This window comes from Protomyctophum parallelum, assembly GCF_964188405.1.
Source record: "Protomyctophum parallelum genome assembly, chromosome: 3".
NCBI lineage: Eukaryota > Metazoa > Chordata > Actinopteri > Myctophiformes > Myctophidae > Protomyctophum > Protomyctophum parallelum.
The window spans coordinates 51067162-51092718 of NC_139698.1; the positions used below are offsets into that span (position 1 = coordinate 51067162).

The 25557-nt window shown below is 42.2% G+C and overlaps 1 protein-coding gene across 1 annotated transcript; it reads right to left on the reverse strand.

Moving 5' to 3' along the window:
- Positions 1-2170: 2170 nt before the first annotated feature.
- On the reverse strand, positions 2171-24722 carry mtf1 (metal-regulatory transcription factor 1). The gene is made up of 11 exons (XM_083761650.1): positions 24650-24722; positions 22164-22637; positions 16384-16622; positions 12930-13061; positions 11737-11810; positions 11319-11446; positions 10283-10360; positions 9477-9583; positions 8714-9389; positions 7677-7746; positions 2171-7233 (listed from the first exon to the last, which is right to left on the reverse strand). The coding sequence occupies exons 2-11, from the start codon at positions 22587-22589 to the stop codon at positions 6719-6721; spliced, it is 2445 nt and encodes an 814-aa protein (XP_083617776.1). The 5' UTR covers positions 22590-22637; positions 24650-24722; the 3' UTR covers positions 2171-6718.
- Between the last annotated feature and the right edge of the window lie 835 nt (positions 24723-25557).

Here is a 25557-nt window from a genome sequence, read left to right on the forward strand (position 1 = left end):
CTTCAGTATGTTGACAAGATTTATGGAGATGCTGATTTTACTTTCATTTTGGCACCTGCCCACAGTGCCACTGGCACAACTAGGTTACTAGTAATTAATTGGTGTACTGACCATGGTGGTATTGCTGTGCTTAACTGACCAGCCAACTGGCCGGACCTGAACCCCAGAGAATCTAGGTTGTATTGTCATCACTCCCATCGCCTTGCCTCACTCCACTGGCTACCCGTTAAATTCAGGATTTATTTTAAGATTGTATTATTTGTTTTTAAAGCCCTAAATGGTTTGGCCCCCCTGTATTTATTGGTCCTCATGGACCCATACACCCCAGCCAGGGCCCTGAGGTCAGCTGACCAGCTGCTCCTGACTGTGCCCAATTCCAATTACAGGTCCAGAGTGCTTTTTCAGTAGCCGGCCCCAAACTCTGGAACTGTCTGCCCCTACATATTAAGTCTGCCCACTCCTTAGAGGCCTTTAAGTCTTTACTTAAAACCCATCTTTTCTAGTTCTCCCTGGCTTTCAATGATGTTTGACCTAATTAACCTGTGTAATACTTTATGTGTTGCTTTGATGTTGTTTTACTATGCTATTTGTGTTGAGTGTATGCTTGTTTTATGATCGTGTACAGCACTTTGGTTGACATTCTGGTCTTTGTAAATGTGCTCTAGCTAGAAATAAAGTTTGATTTGATTTGATTGTCAAGAGGAAGGTGTGAGACTACTGCAATACAAATGAGCTTACGGGCCACGGCTAGCTGTTACCAAAGCAAACCTGGGCTTCCATAACAACTCGAAAGTGCCACAGGCACTGATCCAAGCCATACACCCCATTGATGAAATAATTTGTTAAAATAAAGTAGCCCAGACCAAGTATTGATTGCATACATTAATATACTTGATGGTCGACATTTCTGGATTTAAAAAACTTATTTTGTAGTGGTCTCATGTAATATTCTATACTGATATCTAATATTCTAGATATGATTTTTAGATTTTCATGAGAGAGAGAGAGAGAGAGAGAGAGAGAGAGAGAGAGAGATTTGGTCTATAGTATTTTTTATTTTGGGCCAAAATATTGTCTGTATACAAGAAACCACCTGCAGAGTGCAGACCAACTGACCAGACTAGGAAAATTGTTATAGGTGGTTATGTGACACATCTACAAAAATAGACTACTGTAAACGGCTCTATATACTTCTTTCTAGTTGAAATAATAGGGGACCCCCGCCCCTTCAAAAACCCCGGCCTGCAGGTCCCTGGAATCCCAATTTGACAACCACTGCTTTGAGTGAGTCGCCATATTGCCTTTGACGACTGATTGATAAACAGGCTCCACCTGTGCACTACAAAAAAGGTAGAAAAAAACCCACAGTAGCCTACTAGAGCAGCCAGGCAGGAGAAGTGGACTATAAACTCATGGCTTCTATCTCAGGTAACAAGACACAAATGCTTTGTGCATTAATTTGCTGCAATGCCATTGTCTTATTTTTTTGTTTAAATCTTCAGATGATAAACAAGGCACACAGGCTGATCAAAAAGCTGAAGAAGATGGCTCAACATCAACAACAAAGGTCACCAGTTACAAAGTCCATGCAATTGTCCATATTGATCAATAAGATATTGCATATTTATCACATTCCACCTGTAATTTTGCACACGTGAGTGACCCATTGTGTTTTGTCCAACACAGCTCTTGGAAGACATGGAGAGCCAATTGCAAAACCTGGAGGACAAGCGGAAATTATGTGACAGAGTCTTGAAGGATTGCTACGCTCTGCAGAGCATTCTGGTGGTGAGTTTGTCCAACCTGCACCTTGCTTTAAAATTAGTTCAACAGTTAATTGAACCAATTTATTTAATGGATTATGAAAAAATATTCATATATATTTTTTGAGTGGTGAAGGAACAGCTGCTATGTCCCACTCCCAACCTATGTCCTGCTGCCTATGTTTAGAGTACCAATAGGGGGTGCTGTTGCACCACTTGCTTCAGACTAGTCTGATTCTTTTTTTCTTCTCGTTTTTGTTTTACAGAAGAAAGGCCTACAGGATGGGGCGAGTCCAACTCAGGAGTGACCTGAAATGAACTTTTCAAATAATGCCAATATTACTTAAATTGAATTAATCACCATTCCTCAGTTTTGTTTTCCTATTAAAAGAACACTGTGACATGGATACGTTTTTTATTTTATTAGTATTATATTGCTCTCAATTCAAAAAGTTATTTATCATAATACAACATTACTTTATACAAAACAAGCATAAGCAAACTTTCACATTATACATTCTTTTGAAAAAATACAAGTCCTTTACAATTCCTCACTCTTTGGGTGTTAAGACATTGATTTGGAAGCATCTTGTTTATTTTTTCTCCTTGCTAAAATTACCCATAGCCTACTGGGGTAATTTTTTACTGGAAATGGGAGATGTTTATTCTCCGATGTACATATTTCCAGAATACATTAATTTTGACCCGTCTTCTTGAAACATTCTGCTTCCAAACAAATGCCACCATCAGTTTTCTTTGCTCATGGAACATGGTTTCCTGTATACTTCCAAGAAAGACAAATTGAAGGCTCCAGTACAAAACAAAAAATGTGTCTGCTTATAATTACAACTAAATGTCAGCTTTCTGTCATAACCCATGAAGGCAAAACCAGTGTTTGATTTAGAGCAATTCAACTTAAAATGGGTAAGATACGTTTACTTTGAGTCAATTATTACGCAACAATCGTCTTAACTCATTGTAAAAATGCACACATTAACCATGGTGTACCTATTTTGGGCAACCGCAAGTCGCAACCCTCCCAAATCCTTGTTACAATTTTTTTTTTCCTTAGCAAACTCATGAATTGAGCTCAGCTATTTTTGCTATCCCTAACATGACGAAGTACGCATATAAAGTGGTTAAGGATTTTGCTGTGCATCAATTTTGATACTGTAAAATAAGTTGACTATACACATAACAGTATGAGACCAACTGAAAACCTTTAACCCATAATGTAAAAATGCTTACATTTGACAAAATAATTCTTAAAACAGAATCATTCACTTACCAAGTTCTCATTTCCAAGCAAATCCAGTTGGTTTAAAACCAGTTATCTCACAGAGGCAAAACATTAAAAAAGGATAAGTCGTGGTTCAATAGTCATGAGAAAGCACTTGATAAAAAATAAACAATGCCCAGATTAACTCTACTCCACCTGATCTATCAAATGCCATTCATTGAATTCAAACATGTTTACCGGCATCTATATTCATGATTGGGGAAACTTTCTTGTGACAGACTGGCAAACTGTGTGGGAAAAATTACATTTACAAGTTGTATTTAGTTTTTGAACATTTTGTGGTGGAGTTTGACGTTTACATGTCATTAAATGCCAGTCAAAAATTGCATAGTTCTTTTCCTCAGTATGCATGAGTTGATGAGCATAACGGCAGTACGAGTGCTTCATGGTAATAATTAAACTGAATATCAGTCTGAAAGAAAACAAATTGCATGGGGATTTAACTATATTTAACTGTAATCAACCAAGTGCCAAGAGTTATTTTGCGTGGCATATAGCAACGATCAGAAGTAATGTCTGATAACAGCCTTGATGCATACAAGGGAAAAGCTCTGCTCATGTGTACTCCTGCACACTGAAACAAAAGCACATCCAGTTGATGGATGCTAGACATAACTCCAGAGTATTAACATTATGCATCAATTTACCTTTGATACAGCAGATCATGATTGGTGAAATGTATTAGTCTGCCTGCAGCTGTCAGCTATATGACAAATCAGTCATATACCTCTTGATACATATGAATAGTCTTCCAAAACATATGATATGAACATATGATAGCTGAGTGGGGGGGAAAAATGCTCTAGGCAAATCTACACTTGTTTCTTGCCAATATCTCAGTGGATTTTCCACTATGGCATTGACTGAGGCTAAATGAATGATTGAGCACAGGGGTATACAGTATATGAATGGCAAGTCTGAGGCAGACTGTAAAGGCAAGGAGGTTTGTAAAACAGAGTTAACGCGGTGTAAGGCCAAATTGCTCTACATGTCAAATATAGGGCATTATGCCTTATCTTTTATATCATTGCATTGTGTCCCATGTGATATAATTTTATATTCTTTCAATAGGAGGCTATGTGTTGTGTACTATTAATATACAGTACTGACTGTACAGAATCCCATAGGCTTGCAGAGCATTTCAACTAACCATGGCAAAAACATCTCTTCTGCATAAAATGTGACTGCCTGCTTAGGGGGAATAATGCAAGGGAAAGAGGGTATTCTTACATCAGCCTCCACCTCTGAGACGCAATTCAAAACATTCTATACAAAAATACAAATTCTAAAACAATCTACATGTTTTTTTAAAAGATGCTCACACTACTAAATGTACTGTATTTACACTGTCATTGGGACACCGTACCCCCCCCCCCCCCAGGTTAAACGCCTTTATAGCAGTCGTACACAAAGTCTGTAGTGGTGCCACAGCTAAACTGACAAGTCGTCAGGTTCCTTACTAAACAAGTTATTGTGCAATAAGCAGGGAAGAGTGCAGCAAAAAGTAGGGCTACTGCTAGGGGGCGTCAGACTGGTGAGAATGTGCATGTTGAATGAGTAACTAAATCAAGGGAAAGAAATCATTGATGACTTAATGCATCCCTGAGTGGGTTTATCATTCTAAGAAAAAAAGAAAACATGGTGTTGACAGCAATTGTATAGACAGCAAGATCCTGAGTGTTGATTTACTTTAATGGGTCCATTTTTACAGTTTCAATTAATTAACACTCACGATTTTGCTGTGTAAAAGAGTCAATTTTGGCCGTGTCTCAAGCAGGAGCCAGAGAGCTGGCTACCTGCTATACTGTGAAATGTAGGCGCCTTGTTTCTTCATATGAAACTTGCTTTTAGCAACAATACCTATCAGGCTTCTAGGAGGAAAATAAATCAGTAACATTACACAGAAAGCACAATTAAAAACAAAACAAGGTAAGAAATGTAATTTGAATAAATTAATAACTAACGATTTTGTTCCTGCTATTTTTAGGTCATTGAAACAGCATAAAAGGATAAAGAATTTGAATAAATTAACATGTACAAATTAAATATTAGTTTAAGTTATAGGCAACTTATAGATGTACTACCTTAATTTAAAAAAGGCAAGCAGATTCGCACAGGTTCTTTTCTGCTTATATGAACATACACGCAAAGAAATGAAACAGCACAAACACTAAGAAATCACATTTTCTGGAGTAAGTCTTCCTAGAAAAACAAAATACTGAGGAAATTACTTCATATATTGGCATTGAATGGAGGACATTCAAGGGAATGGACAGAACTGTTCTTGATATAACCATACAAATTAATTTTGCATACAGTGCATTCTGGTCAGTTGCATACCAGCTTTAAGCATTTGATAGGACCCTTAGTACAGTACAAGGATAAACAGACTCAAGTTTTCCTTTTGTTTCTTTGCTCATGTACAGTATGAGCTTCAAGCCAGGTCAAAATGGAATCTTCCTCAAATTTCAGTGCTTCCATCAATGCCAAAGTCAATTCAGAATACACCAGTGGAATTGTGTATAGCTTGTAGCCTTGCTGTCGCAGGAATGCATTACCAGTTGCCATCACTCCTGTGTCAGTTAGTATTAAGTTAAGCTAATCCTCATAGGCAATATGCTATGGAAGCTAAAAGCCAAAAACTTAAATTGGAATCAAGGAGTGAATGGATTTATATCATATTTTCTACTCAATGTCAGACGGAACAGAATGCACTGCAGAGGGTGACCAATGCACCAAGTAAACACAGCAGAGGGCATTGACAGACAGAACGACTCAAGATGAGTGGATTAGAGGCCTGTGGCGGAGCGTAGGGTTGGGAACCTTTAGGATTGTAACGATACTTAAACAAATGTAATTATTGTAACATTTTTGTTGTTTGAAGAGCTTTTGGCTGCTCTACCTTTTACTTTTGAAATATAAACATACACATCTGTGTAAAAGAGAAAAAATGTTAAACTCTAGTCTGACTTTTATGCTGTTTGAGTTAATCTATCAAGTTAACACTTCCATTTGAAATAAAATGAGCATGGTAGGAGTTTTTGTCGACTACATTCTATATATAGAAAAAATATAATGTGACATTAATGTTCAGTTAGATTAATAAACGATTAATTTAGAGCTACTAGGCTGCTGGAGGAGGACTGCAGCTGCCCTGTGCTGCTCGTATAGTCATGACACAGTGCATCAAGAGCTGTTTAATCGGCCTGATTTATATATTGAATTTGTTAAAGACAACTGTGTCTCCCGCAAAAGTCACCAATCTACGAACATGTAGTGTTGCATGTCATGCGCTTGTCTTCACCCTGCTTAACTGAAAAACTAGATATTTTTTCTGTTCAACACTTGAGTGCATTTTGCACTTCCCCTCTCACTGCAGGTGACCTTGAGTTGAGCTTGAGTCACTTACCCACAGCTAGATAGGCGCTAGTATTCATACTTTTAAAGAGCAGCGGAAAATTTGGGAATCGTCAGCGGGGACTGTTTAATGTAAATGTGGTGGGGTGGTTCTGGTTCTGGTTCCTCAATATTGGAACAGGTTCCTCAAAAGAAGCGTTTCCGGTTCCCAACCCTAGCGAAGCGTGGGCGCAACAGACACAAAGACCAGCAGATGAAGGGTGGGATGCCCGATGGCCCTGATAGCAGGTGTCTCCCGTCAAGGGTTGACAGTGCCGTCTGTGACCATGCTGAAGTTGTCCGCGACGAGCAGCAGAGCCTCTATGTTGGCGGCCGTCTCAGGGCTCTGCAGGGAGAGGAAGTCAGACACGTCCATGTTGGATAATCCATCACATGGAGGGGGAGGGTTGGCAACGGCACCTCCCATCTCCACCGGGTAAGTCTGAGTCGACGAGTTAGAAGAGGACGAGGAAGAGGGGGGCATTGCCGGTCCTGCCGCCTCACCCACTTTGGAGGAAGACGTGGGGAGGCAGTTGGAGGGCGACGAGGGGTCCACAGGGCGCTGTGGGGTTTCGGGGGTCGGCAGGGGCGGAGGAGGAGGGTCTGGAGGTTGTTGTTGCTGCTGCTGTTGCACTACCACTGGGGCCGCAGAGGCGGAGCTCTTTGAGCTCTTGTCCTTAGCGGAGTCCCTGCAGGCACAGTGACACTGGCAGGACTCCTCCTGTTTTATGATGATGACCGGTAAACTGAGACCGATCTGCTGCACGGAGCTTCCTGGGAATGCAGTTTGTCATCATTCCAAAAGACGAAGATGAAAATGTGTTAGTTAAAAAGAAAAAGCATAAGATGAAGCCTAGCCTAGTTCAAATGCAATACATTGACACTGCGTCATTAGTTCTACTGAATATCCATGCGACTGCAACAGGGTTTGAATAATAGCAATAGTCCAACTTGTATTACTCGCCACAATACAATTATAATAATGCAAAGTCACACAGTGACTGTGGTGAAAAGTGAACTGTTATATCTGTTTCTTTTCATAATTTAATAATGGTGTGTGTACGGACAGGAATTTAACGACTCAAAGTTACCCCTAGGTATAAATCTGGGCCACTGAAACCAATCCAAGTAAAGCTAAGTACTACCCTGTCAGTCAGGATGAATTGTAAATTCAACAACCTTTTGGCAGGAGGCCACATCAGAACGATTCATCTTACCTGGAGTTCCTCCCACTGGTATGGCCGTGGTGAAGAAAACCTTCTCTACTTTTGGAGCTCCTTTATGCGACTGTGAACAGACATTTAATAAACTGGGTCACCCTCCTTTATGCGACTGTGAACAGACATTTAATAAACTGGGTCACCCTCCTTTATGCGACTGTGAACAGACATTTAATAAACTGGGTCACCCTCCTTTATGAGACTGTGAACAGACATTTAATAAACTGGGTCACCACAGTCACAGAAACCAAACCCCATAAACCCTCAAATGTAAGGGCTGTTCACACCAAGCACGATAACGGATTCCAAGGGTTGACCGATTGCATCGCAGATGTCCTTCTGGTGGATTTTAATTGGCCGTCAGTGTTTCTATTGTTCATCAAATTGCTCTCAAAGTGATCCAAATGATATCGTTCACCAGCGTCGTTGTCAGTTGTGGTGTAGACTTAAAACGACATAGTTATCATTCTTGGTGTGAATGTTCCTTTAGTCAACTCTGATTAGGACAAATACAGTCTATTGTTAATTTCCTGCATTTCTAGCAACCCATAAACCGTAACCACTTAAACCTGATTCTTTGTAGACCCCCGTAGTAGTCCCGAGAGGTCTATCCTTGGCCCATTTCTTTTTTTCTCTACAACAAATATCTTAGCCGAAAATAGCCGATCTACAAGGTACCTGTACATCTGCTATTTTCACAGAATGTTCTGCTATTTATGATATGCCCAGAATAGGATAGGGTCCATGTGGTTAACCCATTCTGACCGGGCACCCATTTTGGTGTCAGCATCATGTTATGCTTTAGCTATTTAAAAATAGCAGATCTACAAGCTCATATCGCGCCACCGAGTGGCGCGATACGAGCTTGTAGGTCTGCTATTTTTTTTTAAATCGAAGAACGACTGACATTTTTAGAATCTGATCTCAGGTCAGAATGGGTTAATCAGACACAGTGTGTGTCCGGCGGAAACCTCGTGTGAATCTGATCTCAGATCAGAATGGGTTAAGGGTCAGAACAGGAGCACTATACTCACCACCTGATCAGGGTTCAGCTGGCTGTTGGCGGCACTGCTGAGGATCCATTGCAGGTTCTGGTCAGACATAACCAGGCTGGGCTGCAGCAGGTTCTGTGTGGGTGCAGCAATGGTAATGGTGGCGGGAGTGGGAGTCAGACCCGGGGCAGGGTTGGTGGCCAAAGGCACAGGGTGAGCCACAGCAGGCAGAGTATCCGTGGATGTGGCTACAACAGCAGTAACAGCAGCAGTGCCTGGCACCGCGCTTACCGGCCCCTCAGGAGCAGGAGCCGAGACCACAGGGGACGTGAGGGGGGCAGTCTGAGTGCTGGTGCCTGGCTGCAGGAACGTGGGCGTCAATGCCACGTAATGCTGCTGGGGGGTAGCCTGGGTTGGGACAGCCTGGACTGATGGCTGCTCAGGCAAATCTGGTGTTGTCTGAGAGCTGGCTAGGGCTGTAATGGGTACAAAGGCGGCTGGAGCCAGGGTGGAGGTGACCGCTTTGCTGTTGACGGCAGTAGTGGTGGAGGTCTGAGAAGCTGAGGAGGTCTGGCTGTGTTGGGATGCGGCTTCCAAGACTGGGGCGGTGTGGGGACAGCAGGCCGAGGAGGTTGAAGGAGTGAGGGAGAAGGAGAAGGAGAGTGATGAGCCATTGGTCACTGCATTGGTGGTCTCCAGGCTGAAGTGTTCAATGAAGCTCTCTGGTGGAGGAGAACAAGCTGCTGTCAGCAGGGAAACATCATATTCCATCTCTCGACTCAATATGACAGGGTTTGAAAAGCACTTGCCATTGGTAGGACCATCGTCTTGACTGATGCTGTTTTCTGGACTCTGGAACATAAGCTCAAAGATCTTCACAGGGGTCACATTGTTCAGGTCCAAATTCTGAGCCTGGAATACAATTATTGTTAACAACACAACAAAACCTTAGTAGCTTGATCATCAGAAACTAAAATAAAAATCTACAAGCACACAACGGGTCACAAGAACAGGGATGCTAGTGTTCAAGTGGGGGTTGTGTCCACCAAGGTGTTTTCCTCCCCTGAGCGCAGCATATGTTTTGAATAGTTTTCAACGTATTTACACTATGCTGGAAATGCCAGAAGCGTGACGAGGTACTGAGCATCAAATATGTGCTGCACATTCATGTCGCAGATCTCCAGGTGTGAAATGTGTTTTTCCTGAGATGCATTGTACAATGTGTTTTTTGTTTCCCCCTCCTTTAAATGTTTCTTGCTATTTTTATTTATGTTATACATAAAGTACTTTCGGAGTTCTCTCTGTGAAGATTCCTATACAAATACACGTGCATGTGTTATTACATATTATATGTAAATGTACTTACTAAACATTTTAGTGATTGAATATATCAGATCTACAAGCTGACAAATCAATTGTGAGATCTTAGATTTGGACGTTTCTGAAACATGATGAAAAGGGCTCACAATGCGTTGCGTTAGTGATCTTTGCAGAATGTTTGACCTAGAATAGGGATGCTAGGATTCATATGGTTAGTGGTTGGCTGTCAAGCTTCTACAAATAAATTCAGAAATCCTGCTCAAATATCAATTTGACAGCCATAAGACTTACATTATGGATGCTCTCTCGGAGCTCAGAGTCAGTGGAGATGAGGCTCAAGTCACTGAGGCACAGTGAGTGATTTGCGTCCTGTAATAAAAAACAAACAGGCCCAAATTAGTCGAGCCACATCTTGATTCTTTACAGACAATAGAAATCGGTCACAAAGCCTGATTGAGATGGAAAACAGAGCCATACATTTTCCAAACCAAATTAATGGCACCAATCAAGCACAATTCTCAGCTGATCAGAAATAAGCAAATCAGAAATACACAACATAAATTCCCCATATTTAACAGTTTCCGTGCTTTGAATGGATTACTCCAGGTTAATGTCGCTGCCATATCGGAGATACGCGACTTTTGTTTTATGTGTTTAATCCGCCGCAATGTAATAATTAAAAAGAAAATCCGTCTTCACGGCGGAGAAAGAGAGTCGATGCATCTGTTTTGAAGAGGAAACGGAAATCGTCACATGCTGTGGGCTGCTAGGGCTTCTGGGAATTTGAGGCCAATGTAAACGAATGGGGTTCAACGCCTCATGGAGGAGGGTCCTGTGCTGCGTCTTCCGGGTGTACCAAGATGGCGGGTGGTCCAGCCGTTCATAACAAACAGGGGAAGCTTTTTTCGCTCGATTTTCGCGGATTAAAAGCCCAAATAATTCAGCGTATGCTCTAAAGGTAATACAACAATCTCGGCAGTGAAGGGGGGTTGATTAAAAGTCTGATAAATCGTTTTCCGCAGTCAAACTGTTAATAGTGGGCTGGCCCTTTGTTTCTCTAGTTTAGTATCCCACGAGCATAGGGCATAGCAGTGGGTGTGGTTTCCAGGTTTCACTGAGAAATATTTTCACCAGCAAAGAAAATAAAAGTCTTTATCCAAGATAACATTTCTTAAAATCAGCCTATAGAAATCCATTTCTACAGCCTGTAGAGGCCTCTAAACCCCAGGTGCAGTTGAGCCGTTACTGTATGCAAAACACAGGGTCTGTGAAGACAGCAATCAGGGGGACAAATCTTCTGGTGAGTTGTGCGGGTGCTGTGACTCACTTCAGACAGCGGAGTGGTGAGGTGGACAGTAAGGCCCTTGTCATGGCCTCGGATGTGACTCTTCAGACTGTACTGGCTACTGAAATGCTTCTCACAACCATCACTTGGGCAGTTGAACGGCTTCTCGCCTATGGGGAGTGAGTGAGTGAGTGTGAGAGTGAGAGTGAGAGTGAGAGAGAGAGAGAGAGAGAGAGACAGACAATCAGTCGGAGAGAGCGGGTGAATGGTTAAGGCTCACCTTGAATCTGAGGCACAAAACCTCAGTCAATGTAGCCTACACTTTTGAACAAACTCAAAATCTCAGGCTAAAAAAAGGTATTGAAATGTATTTCATGTGAAAATAAAATGGATACATAGGATGTCAACTAGTTTTGTGACCAATTACTTCAAAGGGGAGATAAATAAACCATTAACATACCTGTGTGTGTCCTTACATGCGTTTTCAGATGATGGCTAGCAGCAAAAGCTTTGCCACAGCCATCGTGGTCACACCTGGGGGGTGTAAAACACCAATAGCATAAGAGACATGTAATCCGCAGTATGTAATGCAAGCAGAGAGACATTATCTACAGTTGTTATCATAGCATTATTAGATTTGGAAACAGCCTAAAATGCTGGATGGAGTATGCAAGTCTATGCACCGATACCATATCGTGTAGTTAACCCATTCTGACCGGGCACCCATTTTGGTGTCGGCATCATGTTATTCTTTAGCTATTTAAAAATAGCAGATCTACAAGCTCATATCGCGCCACCGAGTGGCGCGATACGAGCTTGTAGGTCTGCTATTTTTGAAAAAAATCGAAGAACGACTGACATTTTTAGAATCTGATCTCAGGTCAGAATGGGTTAATCAGACCAGTGTGTGTCCAGTGGAAACCTCGTATGAATCTGATCTCAGGTCAGAATGGGTTAAGTTCATCATGTGACGAAAGCTCATTTATGGCATACAGGCCAACAACGTGTGGTGCTAGTGGAGGGGTAGTGCTAGTGGGATTTTGGCACTATAATACATTTTAACCCATTCTGACCTGAGATCAGATTCATACGAGGTTTCCGCCGGACACACACTGGTCTGATTAACCCATTCTGACCTGAGATCAGATTCTAAAAATGTCAGTCGTTCTTCGATTTTTCAAAAAATAGCAGACCTACAAGCTCGTATCGCGCCACTCGGTGGCGCGATATGAGCTTGTAGATCTGCTATTTTTAAATAGCTAAAGCATAACATGATGCTGACACCAAAATGGGTGCCCGGTCAGAATGGGTTAATTGAACAAACAAGTTTTTGTTTTAACCAAAAAATATCACTTACTTTATATTTAACATACTCAACCATAGAAATTAGTCAAAATCTAAATGTATTTACACACAACAAACAACTTTGAATTAACTTGCGAATTACATCAATATGTAGAACAAGCCTATGCTGCTTTAGATGACAGACGTTAATATGTATCACCATAGCCTAGCAATATAAATTGTCCTAAATGGAATAGAATAGACTAATAGAGTAATAAAGTAATGAAACTGGGCCTTCAGCTCTACAACAGATGCACTCCTCTCCCTAGTGAGATATTAAAGACTCAGCATGAGCTTGGCATTGCTCACCGGAATGGCTTCTCTCCAGTGTGAGTGCGAATGTGCTTCCTCAGGTCGCTGAGGGTGGTAAAGTACTTGGTGCATCCCTCCGATTCACAGTTGAACGTCTTGCCCGTGTGAAGCCTCTGGTGTGCTTTCAGTCTGTGGGAGAGAAGTCCGCTTCGTTAAGCCACAGAGGGGAAGCCGTACAGAGAGAAAACCCCCTAAGAAGACTTCAGTTAGTTTTATGTTTTATATAATCTTTCACCGATATAGGGTTAGGGTTACAATAGCCTTTCTACATATGGAAGGAGGAGTTGCGTACACAAATAGACCCACGACCTTCGTTCCAAAATGTGGTGCACTTGGACAGGAGAGGAAAGCACTGTAGCATCGGTTGGCACTTGGCTGGCATTAGAAAGCACCCTGAAAGGGAGCCAATGACAAAGGCACTGCTCTATCAAGCTCCAGGCAGGACGTCGTGGCAACTGAACCAATACTGGCTCCCCAGGGACAATGCTACAGTTCACCTCACATCACCTCTGCTTGTGATGGCAGACATAAAATGACTCAATAGCACAAACTAAGAACAAGTTGACAACTAGCTGGTTACATTAAGGAAGCAATTGAATGGTTATTATTTATAATAAAATGGGTATTAGTTTTCGCATTCTGTGGTAAACACTGACAGCTCCCATGAGAATAGAGGCGAAGACAAATAATAAACCAAGCACATGATTCAGGACAAGCTGCAACCAGCTCAATCAAACAGTGTCTTATACTTTTAAGGTCCGTATGCTTGCAGACCTTAAACTACACATGCTTATCAGATCACATCTTATTAAAAAAAGACATAATCTACATTCATGGGCAGACAAGGGACATTTGACAGCACGTCAGAAGTAATTTAAATGACGTACAGCATATTTGGAAATGGCTCATTCTCTTACATAACACTTGACTGAACAACAACCGTTTGCTGCGTCAGCGCAGATCTAAAATAAATGTTTTTCATGAATCTCAATGTGCTACAGCACAATATAAAATCACACCTGTGTGAACCGAGTGGTGCAACTCATGGTGGTGCAACACATGCACACGTAGGTGAACACATACATAGGTGAACACATAGGTGTACACGGACATTGCTGGTTGTAGGAGTGGTTGCACCACTCAAAAAGGAAACATAGGAAGCGATTCATTGGATTGGAGAGCCGCCCTCAACTGTGCTCTTGCAATTTGCCTTTTAATGTGCCCATGTGTGTGTGTCTATAGTTTCATGATTACTGTGAGGTGCTGCTTGCCCCTTTCTTCTTGTTGAGTGGTGCAACCACTCCTATAGACAGCTATGTGTGTCCCTGGGTCAGAAATAGCGTTAGTTCACCACCAAGTGTCTCTCTCACACACACACACACACACACACACACACACACACACACACACACACACACACACACACACACACACACACACACACACACACACACACACACACACACACACACACACACACACACACACACACACACACACACACACACACACACACACACACACACACACACACACACAGGCTGTACCCTAGCCCTGTTTTTAGGACTCGAACATTTGCAGGAATTTCCGAGCGAACATCCGAACCATTTGGTTAATTGGTTCTAATTAATTAATTTCTCTGGGTGCTTTTAACCAGGCTGCAATTCATAAAAAGATCCTCCGGGGCGACGTTGCATACATTGACATAACAACGCGTCATCAGAGCGGAGGGAGGGGCGTCAGCTGCGACTCCGCGGCTCCACCCACCCCCCGGGGTAAGATTTGTGATTTGTGATTTGCTCTCGTTCACTGCAATGCAATTTGCGGCATTTTCAAAACAATATTGCGCAGAGTAGCGATTATCTAACGTATTTGCAATGCCATACGTTGAAAGATCTGTTGCCCGCGGACAAGGCACGTTACCTCCGCAAGTTAGATATTATCGGCATAGGTGTTTGCCGTATGTGATTAAGGATTGGAAAAAGTTGCATTGGCAGCCATAGAAAATTCTGCCCAGGGTAAAACACCGGATGTGATGTTTTTGGGCGTTCCTGTCTTGTTAAAAAACCGGCTGTGACGTTTTTGGGCGTTCCTGTCTTGTTTCGTGTCAGTGTATAGACTATCAGTGAAATAATGGTTAAGTTCATCAGGGGTTGGTGAGGGTTGCTACCGGGTTGGCCGACCGGGAAGGTGTGCATTTTGAGTCTTTACTTTTAATACACTATAATGACAACACGAGATATCCGTCTTGAACATGATCAGAGCGCAGCTCGTCTCCCCCTCTCTCTCTCTGCGCTGTGGACCCCATCGTCCAAGGGTGTGTGTGTGTGTGTGTGGGGGGGTATCTTAGCAACACTGAATGATCTGTCCCATTGGTCGTGTGCTCGTATCATGAGCCAATGGCTGCAGCTCTGAGCTTCCCAGACCCAGGTTCACAAATCACATCTCATCAACTCACAGCGAACTGACACTTGAGCGGTGAGCGCTCTTCTCCTTCTCGTGAAGAAAGCAGGACAGACTTGTCATCCCGCCGTCATTCATAGGCTACTGTATTTATTCCCCGACCAGACATTAAAATACCTACGGAACAACGTGCGTCCCGTATCAGTTCATTACGGGGCTCGTGACAGGCTGCAGACACTTGAGAGTTGGGACTAGCCGATAGCGCCGCTGCTCCTTCAGTTTCGTTGTTTACAAAATAAAGTTATTTTTTATTATTGGGATTTGATCATTGATGCAAATTCTAAACATATGGATGCAGCTGCAGAAGTTGTGTTGCTTAAAGGAATGCATAGTTGCGTTCTCGCCTCGACACGTCGATTGGCCAAATATGAGTCGTTTGGCATCCCTAAAATTTATGTGCACAGGGGATTTTGGAGAGGGACAGCACAACAAGGAGATAGACATAACTTCTGACAGGAATGCACTAGAAACTTACTTTTTTTTTTACATGCTCATATCACATTCTCGCCGAGATATATTTTCGAGTTTAATAAAAAAATATATATATATTTATTTTTATAAAAAAATTAAAATAAAGAAACCGAATGGTTCAAACTCATTAATTAAGATTCGAATGCCAACCCTAACGAGCGAACATTCAAACCTTGAATGTTTGGGGACAGCCTTAACACACACACACACACACACACACACACACACACACACACACACACACACACACACACACACACACACACACACACACACACACACACACACACACACACACACACACACACACACACACACACACACACACACACACACACACACACACACACGATGAGGGGTTGTACAGTACAGCACCACTCACTTCAGACAGGTCTGATTTTTTGTTTGTTTTAGTGTATTGTGCCTTTAATTTATACCTTTCTAGTTTGTCCCTTATGTGAAAACTTAAAAATTCAATAAAGAAATCTTATCACACAATATAACGAGGAAACCTAACCTGTAGAGTGTGTTGAAGGCCTTCTCGCAGCCATGCGAATCACACTCAAAGGGCTTCTCCTTGGTGTGAACACGCACGTGGATCTTGAGGCTGTACGAGGTGAGGAAGGCCTTACCACAGCCTTGCTGGTTGCACACAAACGTGTACTCGCCCCTGTGAGTCTTCTGGTGCGTCCGCAGATTGCCAGCCGTGCTGTACGTCCGCGTGCACCCCTCAAACATGCACTGGTAACGCTTCACCTGAGAGAAAGGAAGTTAAGGAACACAAAAGAAGAGGAAGATGTACAGTTATGAAGTGAGTGACTAACAATGGTGATGTATGTTCCAACAAACAAAAACAACTGCTAGCATCATGTAATGCTGCCATTTGAGGACGAGACATTCAGTTTCAGGATTGTTACATGCATATACAGTATAAAAGGGCATCGTTGTGAGGCTCTCTTCAGAGTGGGTTTAGCCACATATATCCAACATCACGCCAAGCATTGTATGCAGAACTTCACAAATCCTGGAAGAGGAGGGAGAACGTACATCCTGATTTAGCTAATTAATAACCCATTCTGACCGGGCACCCATTTTGGTGTCAGCATCATGTTATGCTTTAGCTATTGAAAAATAGCAGATCTACAAGCTCATATCGCGCCACCGAGTGGCGCGATACGAGCTTGTAGGTCTGCTATTTTTTGAAAAATCGAAGAACGACTGACAATTTTAGAATCTGATCTCAGGTCAGAATGGGTTCATCAGACCAGTGTGTGTCCAGTGGAAACCTCGTTATGAATCTGATCTCAGGTCAGAATGGGTTAATAAGGGGGCCTGGCAACATGTGGAAGCCACAACCACTGAGTCAGTGTGACCTTCCGTGGAGGAACAAACTTGGTGACTCACCACCCGTCAGCACACGGAGCAGTGACAGCAGTGACTTTACCACCCCTCGCCTGTGCAAGGCATCCAGTCAATTTGGTTTCATAGTGCCCAGCTCGACTGCAGTGAGGCAGTCTCCTCCTATGTTCACATACAAAGGCCTTAACCCATTCTGACCTGAGATCAGATTCATACGAGGTTTTCCACTGGACACACACTGGTCTGATGAACCCATTCTGACCTGAGATCAGATTCTAGAAATGTCAGTCGCTCTTCGATTTTTCAAAAATAGCAGACCTACAAGCTCGTATCGCGCCACTCGGTGGCGCGATATGAGCTTGTAGATCTGCTATTTTTAAATAACTAAAGCATAACATGATGCTGACACCAAAATGGGTGCCCGTTCAGAATGGGTTAAGGCCCTGAGGCCACAGGAATAAAAGCAGCCTCCTCTCTTCTCAGAAAAAATGCATGCTTGCATTGTAAGAGCACAAAGCCAGGGAGGTGGAAGCTCCGGATAGAGCTCTGTGCTGCACAAAAAAAACAACCCACCAACCGCTGAAAAAGCTAAATCAGAGGTTACTGACAAATTACGTACTTGACAGTAACCAATGCAAAACATGTTCTCTTGTGATGTCGATCATGTCGTATTGTCTTGACAATGACATATATAAAGAGACGTAGCGTTGCAGAACGAGCATCTGAAACATGATTTGATGATGATTTTGTCATTGTTGTGGTGGCATACTCAATGACAATAATAATAACAAACAACAATAACCCATTTAGACCCGACTCTAAAAATGCCTTCTAAATCCTAACAGTTTTCGGAAAAACCTATGTTGCTAGCTAATATATGTGTGTGTGTGTGTGTGTGTGTGTGTGTGTGTGTGTGTGTGTGTGTGTGTGTGTGTGTGTGTGTGTGTGTGCGCGCGCGCATATAAAATGACACTGATGATTGCTTTCCTGGATTTAATCGGGTAATTCAAGTTCTACTTCACCACTTTTGTAACCAGATCTTATTTTAATGACGTTTGGGAGACAAAAAAACACTTTCCTGGGGTTTTTATGTGGGAAATATGAGTTTTCAGATATTTTAATATTTCAAAGTGTCTGTGATGATGTCACAGACAGTGGTCTCACTTCCTTCCTGGACTACATCTAGGAGCAGAACCCGGGAGCAGTATGGGTTGGCGCCCCCAGGCTGTGTCTTCCATGAGGAAGAAGCCCAAAAAACCCATGGTGAGGCCTTTAGGAGGGCCATTCAAGCCTCAAGCGGAGCCTGCGGCACCACCAAGGGCAAGGTGGAGCCTGCGGAACCGTTGCGGCTCGAGAATCCACCATTCCTGAATGAAGTGCCTGGTGCTGGGAGTCTGGTGCAACGCACAGGGCCTGACCTGGTGAGAGCAGGAGTGGACCTGGTGAGACGTAGGAGGGGCCCGGACAGGAGTCAACCCACAGAGCCTAGTCCTTCCACGCGCCAGAATGGTACCTCCCAGTCCCGGCAGAGTAGTTCAGGAGGAACGGATTGTGTGTCCCTGGTTTTTCCCTAATGGGACTGATCGAGGGTAGCTACGTACTGGGATGTAAGTCGGGACTTTATCACCCTGGCTGGGTCACCTGAGTGAGGGGTATGATGTTGGGACAACTTGGGAGACCCGAAACCCCGATGACCTTGGGATACATCACTGAGGATACGTCCCAGGTGCATCCATGTATGTATGTATTATTATTGTTTTGGAAAAATAAAGTTAGAAAATTCATGAAATTCGTCCCCTGTATCTCCATTTACCCTTCCATACTTGCCCCACCAGAATGCATTGCAAGCTACCGAGTTCGAACAACAGAGATTGTCAGCACTATAAACTGAAGCATATGATTAGATTAACAGCTACCGTTAGGGTTGGAAAGGATAGTAAAATGAGGCCCATGTCAGATTTCGGAATTCCCTATTAATAACGGTGTTATTCAATAGTACACTTAGTAGACTTATTTAATACATTTTACCCATAACACCCAGTATGTCAACGTTAATTTGTTATTTGATCACATCACAGATATACAAGCAGCCCGCTTTACATGTCATGTTGTCATGCACACTATGCTGTTTTGCCCAACATGCTTTTCCAAGGCGTTTTTTAACCCATTCTGAGCGGGCACCCATTTTGGTGTCAGCATCATGTTATGCTTTAGCTATTTTTTGAAAAATCGAAGAACGACTGACATTTTTAGAATCTGATCTCAGGTCAGAATGGGTTCATCAGACCAGTGTGTGTCCGGCGGAAACCCTGTATGAATCTGATCTCAGGTCAGAATGGGTTAAGCAGCTGTGCCTGCTGTGACGCGTCTAGGTGCGATCTCTCCCTACAGGTTATATTATACGTTAGGCTCTGTCCATAATCCATTTGTTTTTCTGCATGTTGTCTGAAAGTGTACAGATGCTAAACTATACGTATCAATAAAGGTGAAATCCTGCAAGAAACTGTTGGGGCAGAAGTGATCCCCTGCTAAATGGACACAGCCAACGGAACAGCAAAGAATAAAGAAGGTAGAAGGGAGAAGAAGAGAGATTCACATCACTTCCTCTACAGTCGGTAAAGAATCGGCATCACGTTGCATGGCACTGGGCATGCAATGCCCCTTGCTGCCCTGAACATATGTATGTACGTACATAAATAACCGTTCTGAGTATAAATAAAAGCCTGTAGAAACCTGTAGTTGCTGCGACAGACATTCCTTTCACTGTTAACATCTATGATGGGAAAAATGTATGGCAAGTCTTATTATTCAGGTTCACACAGAGTGAAATGAGCAGCAATGCCCCCAAGGTTAAGAACAGCTCTTATATATGAATGTGTGAATAAGGAGCATAGTAAGACTGCTCTGGAAAGTGTCCAACAGAAAATAATGTACATTTGGCATGAAGATATTTTCTATTTAGAGTTTAGACAGCTCAAATCGGTAGTCTGCCTGAGAATATGCAACATATAAAATGTCAAAAGATTTTGCCTAGATGGGGCGGCAAAGAGAAAGCATTTCAAAGCAATACAATAATGTCTGCACGTGGGTGACAATGAGGGAACAGCAGTGGATGTCTCAACAATTACTCAGTAATATTACACCTTTGGCTTTGAGTATGTCCTAGTTTTCCTTTTTCTTTTGATTCAAAGTTGGACACAAAAATCCCCTTCAATAGTGAGATAGTGCAGGTGCATCATCATGATATAACAAGGAGGACTGGATGCCTTGAAATCCAACAGAGCACTAAAGCCTAATTGATACATAGTTGCGTTCACTGAAAAGAGCACATCAACAATGCCATTGGCTGACAACATGGTGACAACAGGGCAACATGGACAACAACCAGGAACTGTACTCTAAGCTGCACCATGTTTGGCTTGGCAAGGACGTAATGAGCTACAGTATAGCTACCGGTAGTTTTGGATTGGGAAGCCCTTGTGGCTGAGGTGACTGTCTGTTACTACTAGCAGCAGTAGTTTGCATTTTACAAGGAAATACGCAAATCTGAGTAGTAGCACCCTCTAGAGCTGGCAACTACTGAATACAATGCAACTCTTTGATCAGTATGTTGAGAAGCTGTCTGGCCAAGAACTAGCCATTTGATTAAACCCATCAATTAGTATTTAGTTTAGCATGAGACACACAATTATAATTAGCATTCTATTAGCATTGTGTCAATGGACAAACTTCAAGGGAAGTGATGCATAAACAATAGCAGCGGGCGTATGCAAATGAAACTTTTAGTTCACGTTCAAGTTCGCTCTTCACCTGTGCTTTCTGTTTATCGTTTACCCATAAGATCTATTTTAAATACTAAATAAACAAGATGTCTTCTTCAGTAAATGGAACTATGCCTAATTGGCAAACGATATAGTAACTGTATCGAAATATCAATTTTAATTTAAATAAAAATCACACCCATGTGAAGTGAGGGGCGCTCTTATGATGGTACATCATCATGACGTAAAATAGACACTATGCCTATTTGCTAAGACACTATGACGTAACATTCTCCATGCATTGTCATTTGTCAATAGGAATTTAATGTTTGAATAGGACAAAGGTTGTGAAGAACATACCACTAAAAGCTGGATATAGGAATGGCTAGCCCCTCTCAAAAATCAAAGTATATCAATATGTAAACAGCAAATATCGTATCGTATAGTTTTGCAATGGAAATAATCGGTATCGAATCGTTTTGCAATGGAAATAATCAATTTAATCAATACCAAGTACTTGTGCATTGTATTTTGCAATTTTAAGAAAAAAGGAAAAGATGGGTTTAATTACTTTTCCATTCCATATATAGCTACACTTGGTCTATCGAAAGATCTGTGTATTCTCTGTGTTCATGTCAAGGCATGGGTTCATATTTGGGTTCCATATTTGCCAGAGAATCATTGTGTTTACTTTATATCCATAATAATAAATCTTTCCCTTAAAAAACCTGCACTATCCACAAGTTTCACACATAGCGGTATTTAATGTATTTGCTAAATAGTTACTGTATTGATTTCAAATCATGGAATTGTATCGCATCGCCATAATGAACCAATATCGTCCATGTATCGTATCGTCAACCATGTGTATCATAGCGCTGTTAAAATGTATTGTCACACCCCTAATGCTACACTATAGTCTTACTCTTTTCATAATGTTTGGAAAACCAATATGCCATAGAAAAGCTTCCTTTGTGATACAAGCTCTCACAAAAATGCATATCTATTAACAAGCTAAGCCCAGAACAAACAGTCATGTCAGGCTGGTGGCTAAAGGCCACAAGATTGAAGATAGTGGTAGTGTGGCTGGCACTTCTTTCAACCCTGTAGTGTATCACAACACAGCCAAACACATACGGTAACGGTACTGTAAAAATTAAGTTCATTCAGGCCTCACCTCTCTCTGCTTGGTCTCTGGGCACTCAGAGTGTAGGGTGAGTGTGGCCCCCTCGATGTTGCGTGGCATAGGGGTGGAGCCTGGGTTGATTATGAACTGGATCTGGTCTGCAGAGATGGTGTGGTGCACATAACCCTGTGACATGCCGTCTGGATCGGCCATGAAGCCATCGTCGTCATCTCCGTCACCCTCCCCCTCGGTCAGGAAGTTGATCCCGTCTTCATCCCCTCCGCAGTGGATGTCCTCCTCACCCTCCTCGTCCAGCCGGATGGGGTCCTGTTCGATGAGCACTGTGGTGCGGTCGTACACACGGCCGGACGACGAGGGCTCTGCGATTAGGTCATCGTCCTCCGCGTCGTGCCCCAGCCCGTCCACCTCCACCTCAAAGTACATGGGCGCCTCCGTACGAGGGCCATTCTCGCTCATGGTCCCGGCCACCTCTCGGGTGCAGAGGCTGGCGCACTCACTCAATATCTACCTTTAACAGTAGAGGTGCACACGATCAAGTCATAAGACAGTAACAAAACGGTTTTAAAAGTTGATCACCTGATTATATTATTCTCTGACTCTGATCTCTCTCATAAGATTTTGGCACAGCATGACGGCCCATTATTGAGAACTAAAAGAGAAATAAGCCATCATGTGAGCGCATGAGCAGAAAGATGTTTGACTGGCTATTATAGTGATAACATGAAAGGCTGAGTCAAATGCAACAAAACTGGTATTATGATAACTTACAGCAATTCATCAAACTAGGGATCATGCACTAGATTTAAAATTAGTCCGAGATTAATTGCATGGTCATATCGATCGATACCGATCAATATCATTACAAACAAGTTTTCAGTAGGGTTTACCACACACCTGACTTGTTAGTCATTGTGCTTCTGGGTGCAGATGCAGATTTCTAAAATACAGTGAGCACATTTCTTATTACGTGATGTATTAGGCCTACTGAATGCACGATTGTGCATATTATATCAAACAACTTAAAAATAGTAAAGACAAACTTATTGCTTGTAGCTTGTATTTGTTCTACAGGTAGACCCCCTTACGTCATGCTTAATGTAATTGACAGTGTTTTTACCGTTTATGTTAATATACCGTGTGGATTTTCTTCTACTTGTCAGGTTATCGCCATGCTACCTCGGTGCCATAAAAATGTGTTCAACTATTTCACTGCCTTTCTCATTTGATTCAGCCACTGACTGAATCTGCAACATTTGATCATCACAAAAGGCTTTTTCTGCTTCACATTCAAACCTAAATGCATGTGGGCCTTATACAATTGCAGTAAGTGGGTCTGATTCTGATCTAAGCAACATTTGTTTTGATTATTATTATTTTTTACAGATGAGAGAAGGGGAGAGGTGTTTTGTGCTTAAGTTGCTTTTTATGCTGTTTTTGTGTTTGAGAGACATTTACACCCTGGTGGACTACAATAAAGAATATTATCTTCTACTCATCAACGTTATGTATAGCAAAAGTCCTGCTTAAACCCTTATTTAAGAACCTGGTGATGAGCAGTAATCTTGCCGTTTGCTGACAGATGGTCCCTGCACAACATTAATTTTGGACCCAAACGGACCCTGACCTATTTGTAACCCTGAGAGTCAGTGTTCTAATGCCAAATGGATACAAATTGACCCGTAATAAGGGTCCGACTCCGAGCTGAGGTTAAACTAACACCATCATATCTCTAGAACTTTCTCCTTTCATTGACAGCCAGTCACGCGACTGCATGTTGGTTGCTACTAGCTGGAAACACAGTCGCTCGTCAGTTTTGCTAGTGGTACACAGTACACACACAAAAACATATTTTCACTTGAACCCAATTTAAAATAAAGCAGTTTAATTGTTTGTTTTTATTGGCCGAGCGAGACTTGACTTTAATGACTTTCATTGACTCACTCATGTCAAAATTGTCAACATTAAATTATGTATCATCTACTGATAATATTCGGGTTGGGAAAATACCAAGTATGGTTTACCGAAGACAATTCCATAGTATATAAATATAAATTGTAAACGTTGCATATTGAAATAGTTAATGTGCTAATAATGTTAGCATCACCCCCAGGTTAAACTAACTGCTAAGGCAAATATCAGAGGGGGAATGTCTCTGTTCTTTCGACCAAACGCCTGACGTTATAGCATGCATAGTATGGTGTATTACAATGTCATTAAAGTATACATGTTGTATTCACACTGTCTGTGGACCCCCTCCTCCCCGGCCGGTCAAATGAACGTTAGCTAGCAGCTAGCTCCGTTTGACAACACTGGGCTGGCGTCTTCATAACATACACATACACATAGCTGTGCTAACCTGCTAGCCTATGATGTTAGCTGCTTTACTGTCGACGGATGAAAGCTTCATCTTCCTCTCATTGGAGCGAAATAAAGTTTCATTTGGCCAACTAACCAGGCGCGGGACGTCGCTAAAGCCGAGCAAGTGAACTGAAAGAGGATGACATTGTGATATTTACCCGTGTAGATGAATTATTCCTTATCTTTATGGTTTTGGTTGCTTAGCACTTTCTGCTTCCCATCCCCTCCCTTTGGACACCATGATATTAATCTCGCGCTAGCCAGGCCCCCTGCTAACGCGAGATTATCCTGGGTCAGTGTCAGTGACGTTTGTGGGGGAAATGCCCACAAAATGAAAATACCGCTTTTGTTTATTTTATGCACAGTAAAATACCAATTAACCCGGAATTAATTGTAAATTGAATAAGAATACAATAAAACTAGAACATTTGCAGTGGTCTCCCTACTCTCCCATTGATACCCTAGTGTTGTTGGGTAGGAGTCAGACACTTGACAAGTAGTACTGCCTGAAGCTCATACACAATATCCCCAGTGGCTAAGTGGGGCTGGCCCAGCTGGCTCTTGGATATATGCTATATCATAACATAACTCAGTGTACAAACACAAATTGTTAACTTTGGAACCATTTACACGCAAGCAATATTTAAAGGCCAGACTGAACCAATGCAACTATAGTTGCAACAAAACAGTTTTAAGTCCACACAAATGCAACTCCTTGCAACAACTGCCATTATTGGGGATAATGGTTGCAAGTAGTTCCAAGTAGTTGCATGTTGGTGCAAGGAGTGTTGTGGAATTTCTATTAATAATCCATAACAGGAGTTGCATTGGGGTGGACTGCAGGCCCGGCACCAGGATGAAATGGCAGAGGGGGCAATCGGGGGCAAGTATTGGACATGAAGACAATGCGCCACATTTGCATATCTACAAAATCGTCATGCTGTTTTTAAACAGCTGTCATGCTGTTTTTACTTATTCATTGTATCATGCAAGTAGTTTACTAGATAACAGACAGAATGTTATAACTGCATATTAATTCCGTTACATGGTCACATAAATCCACATC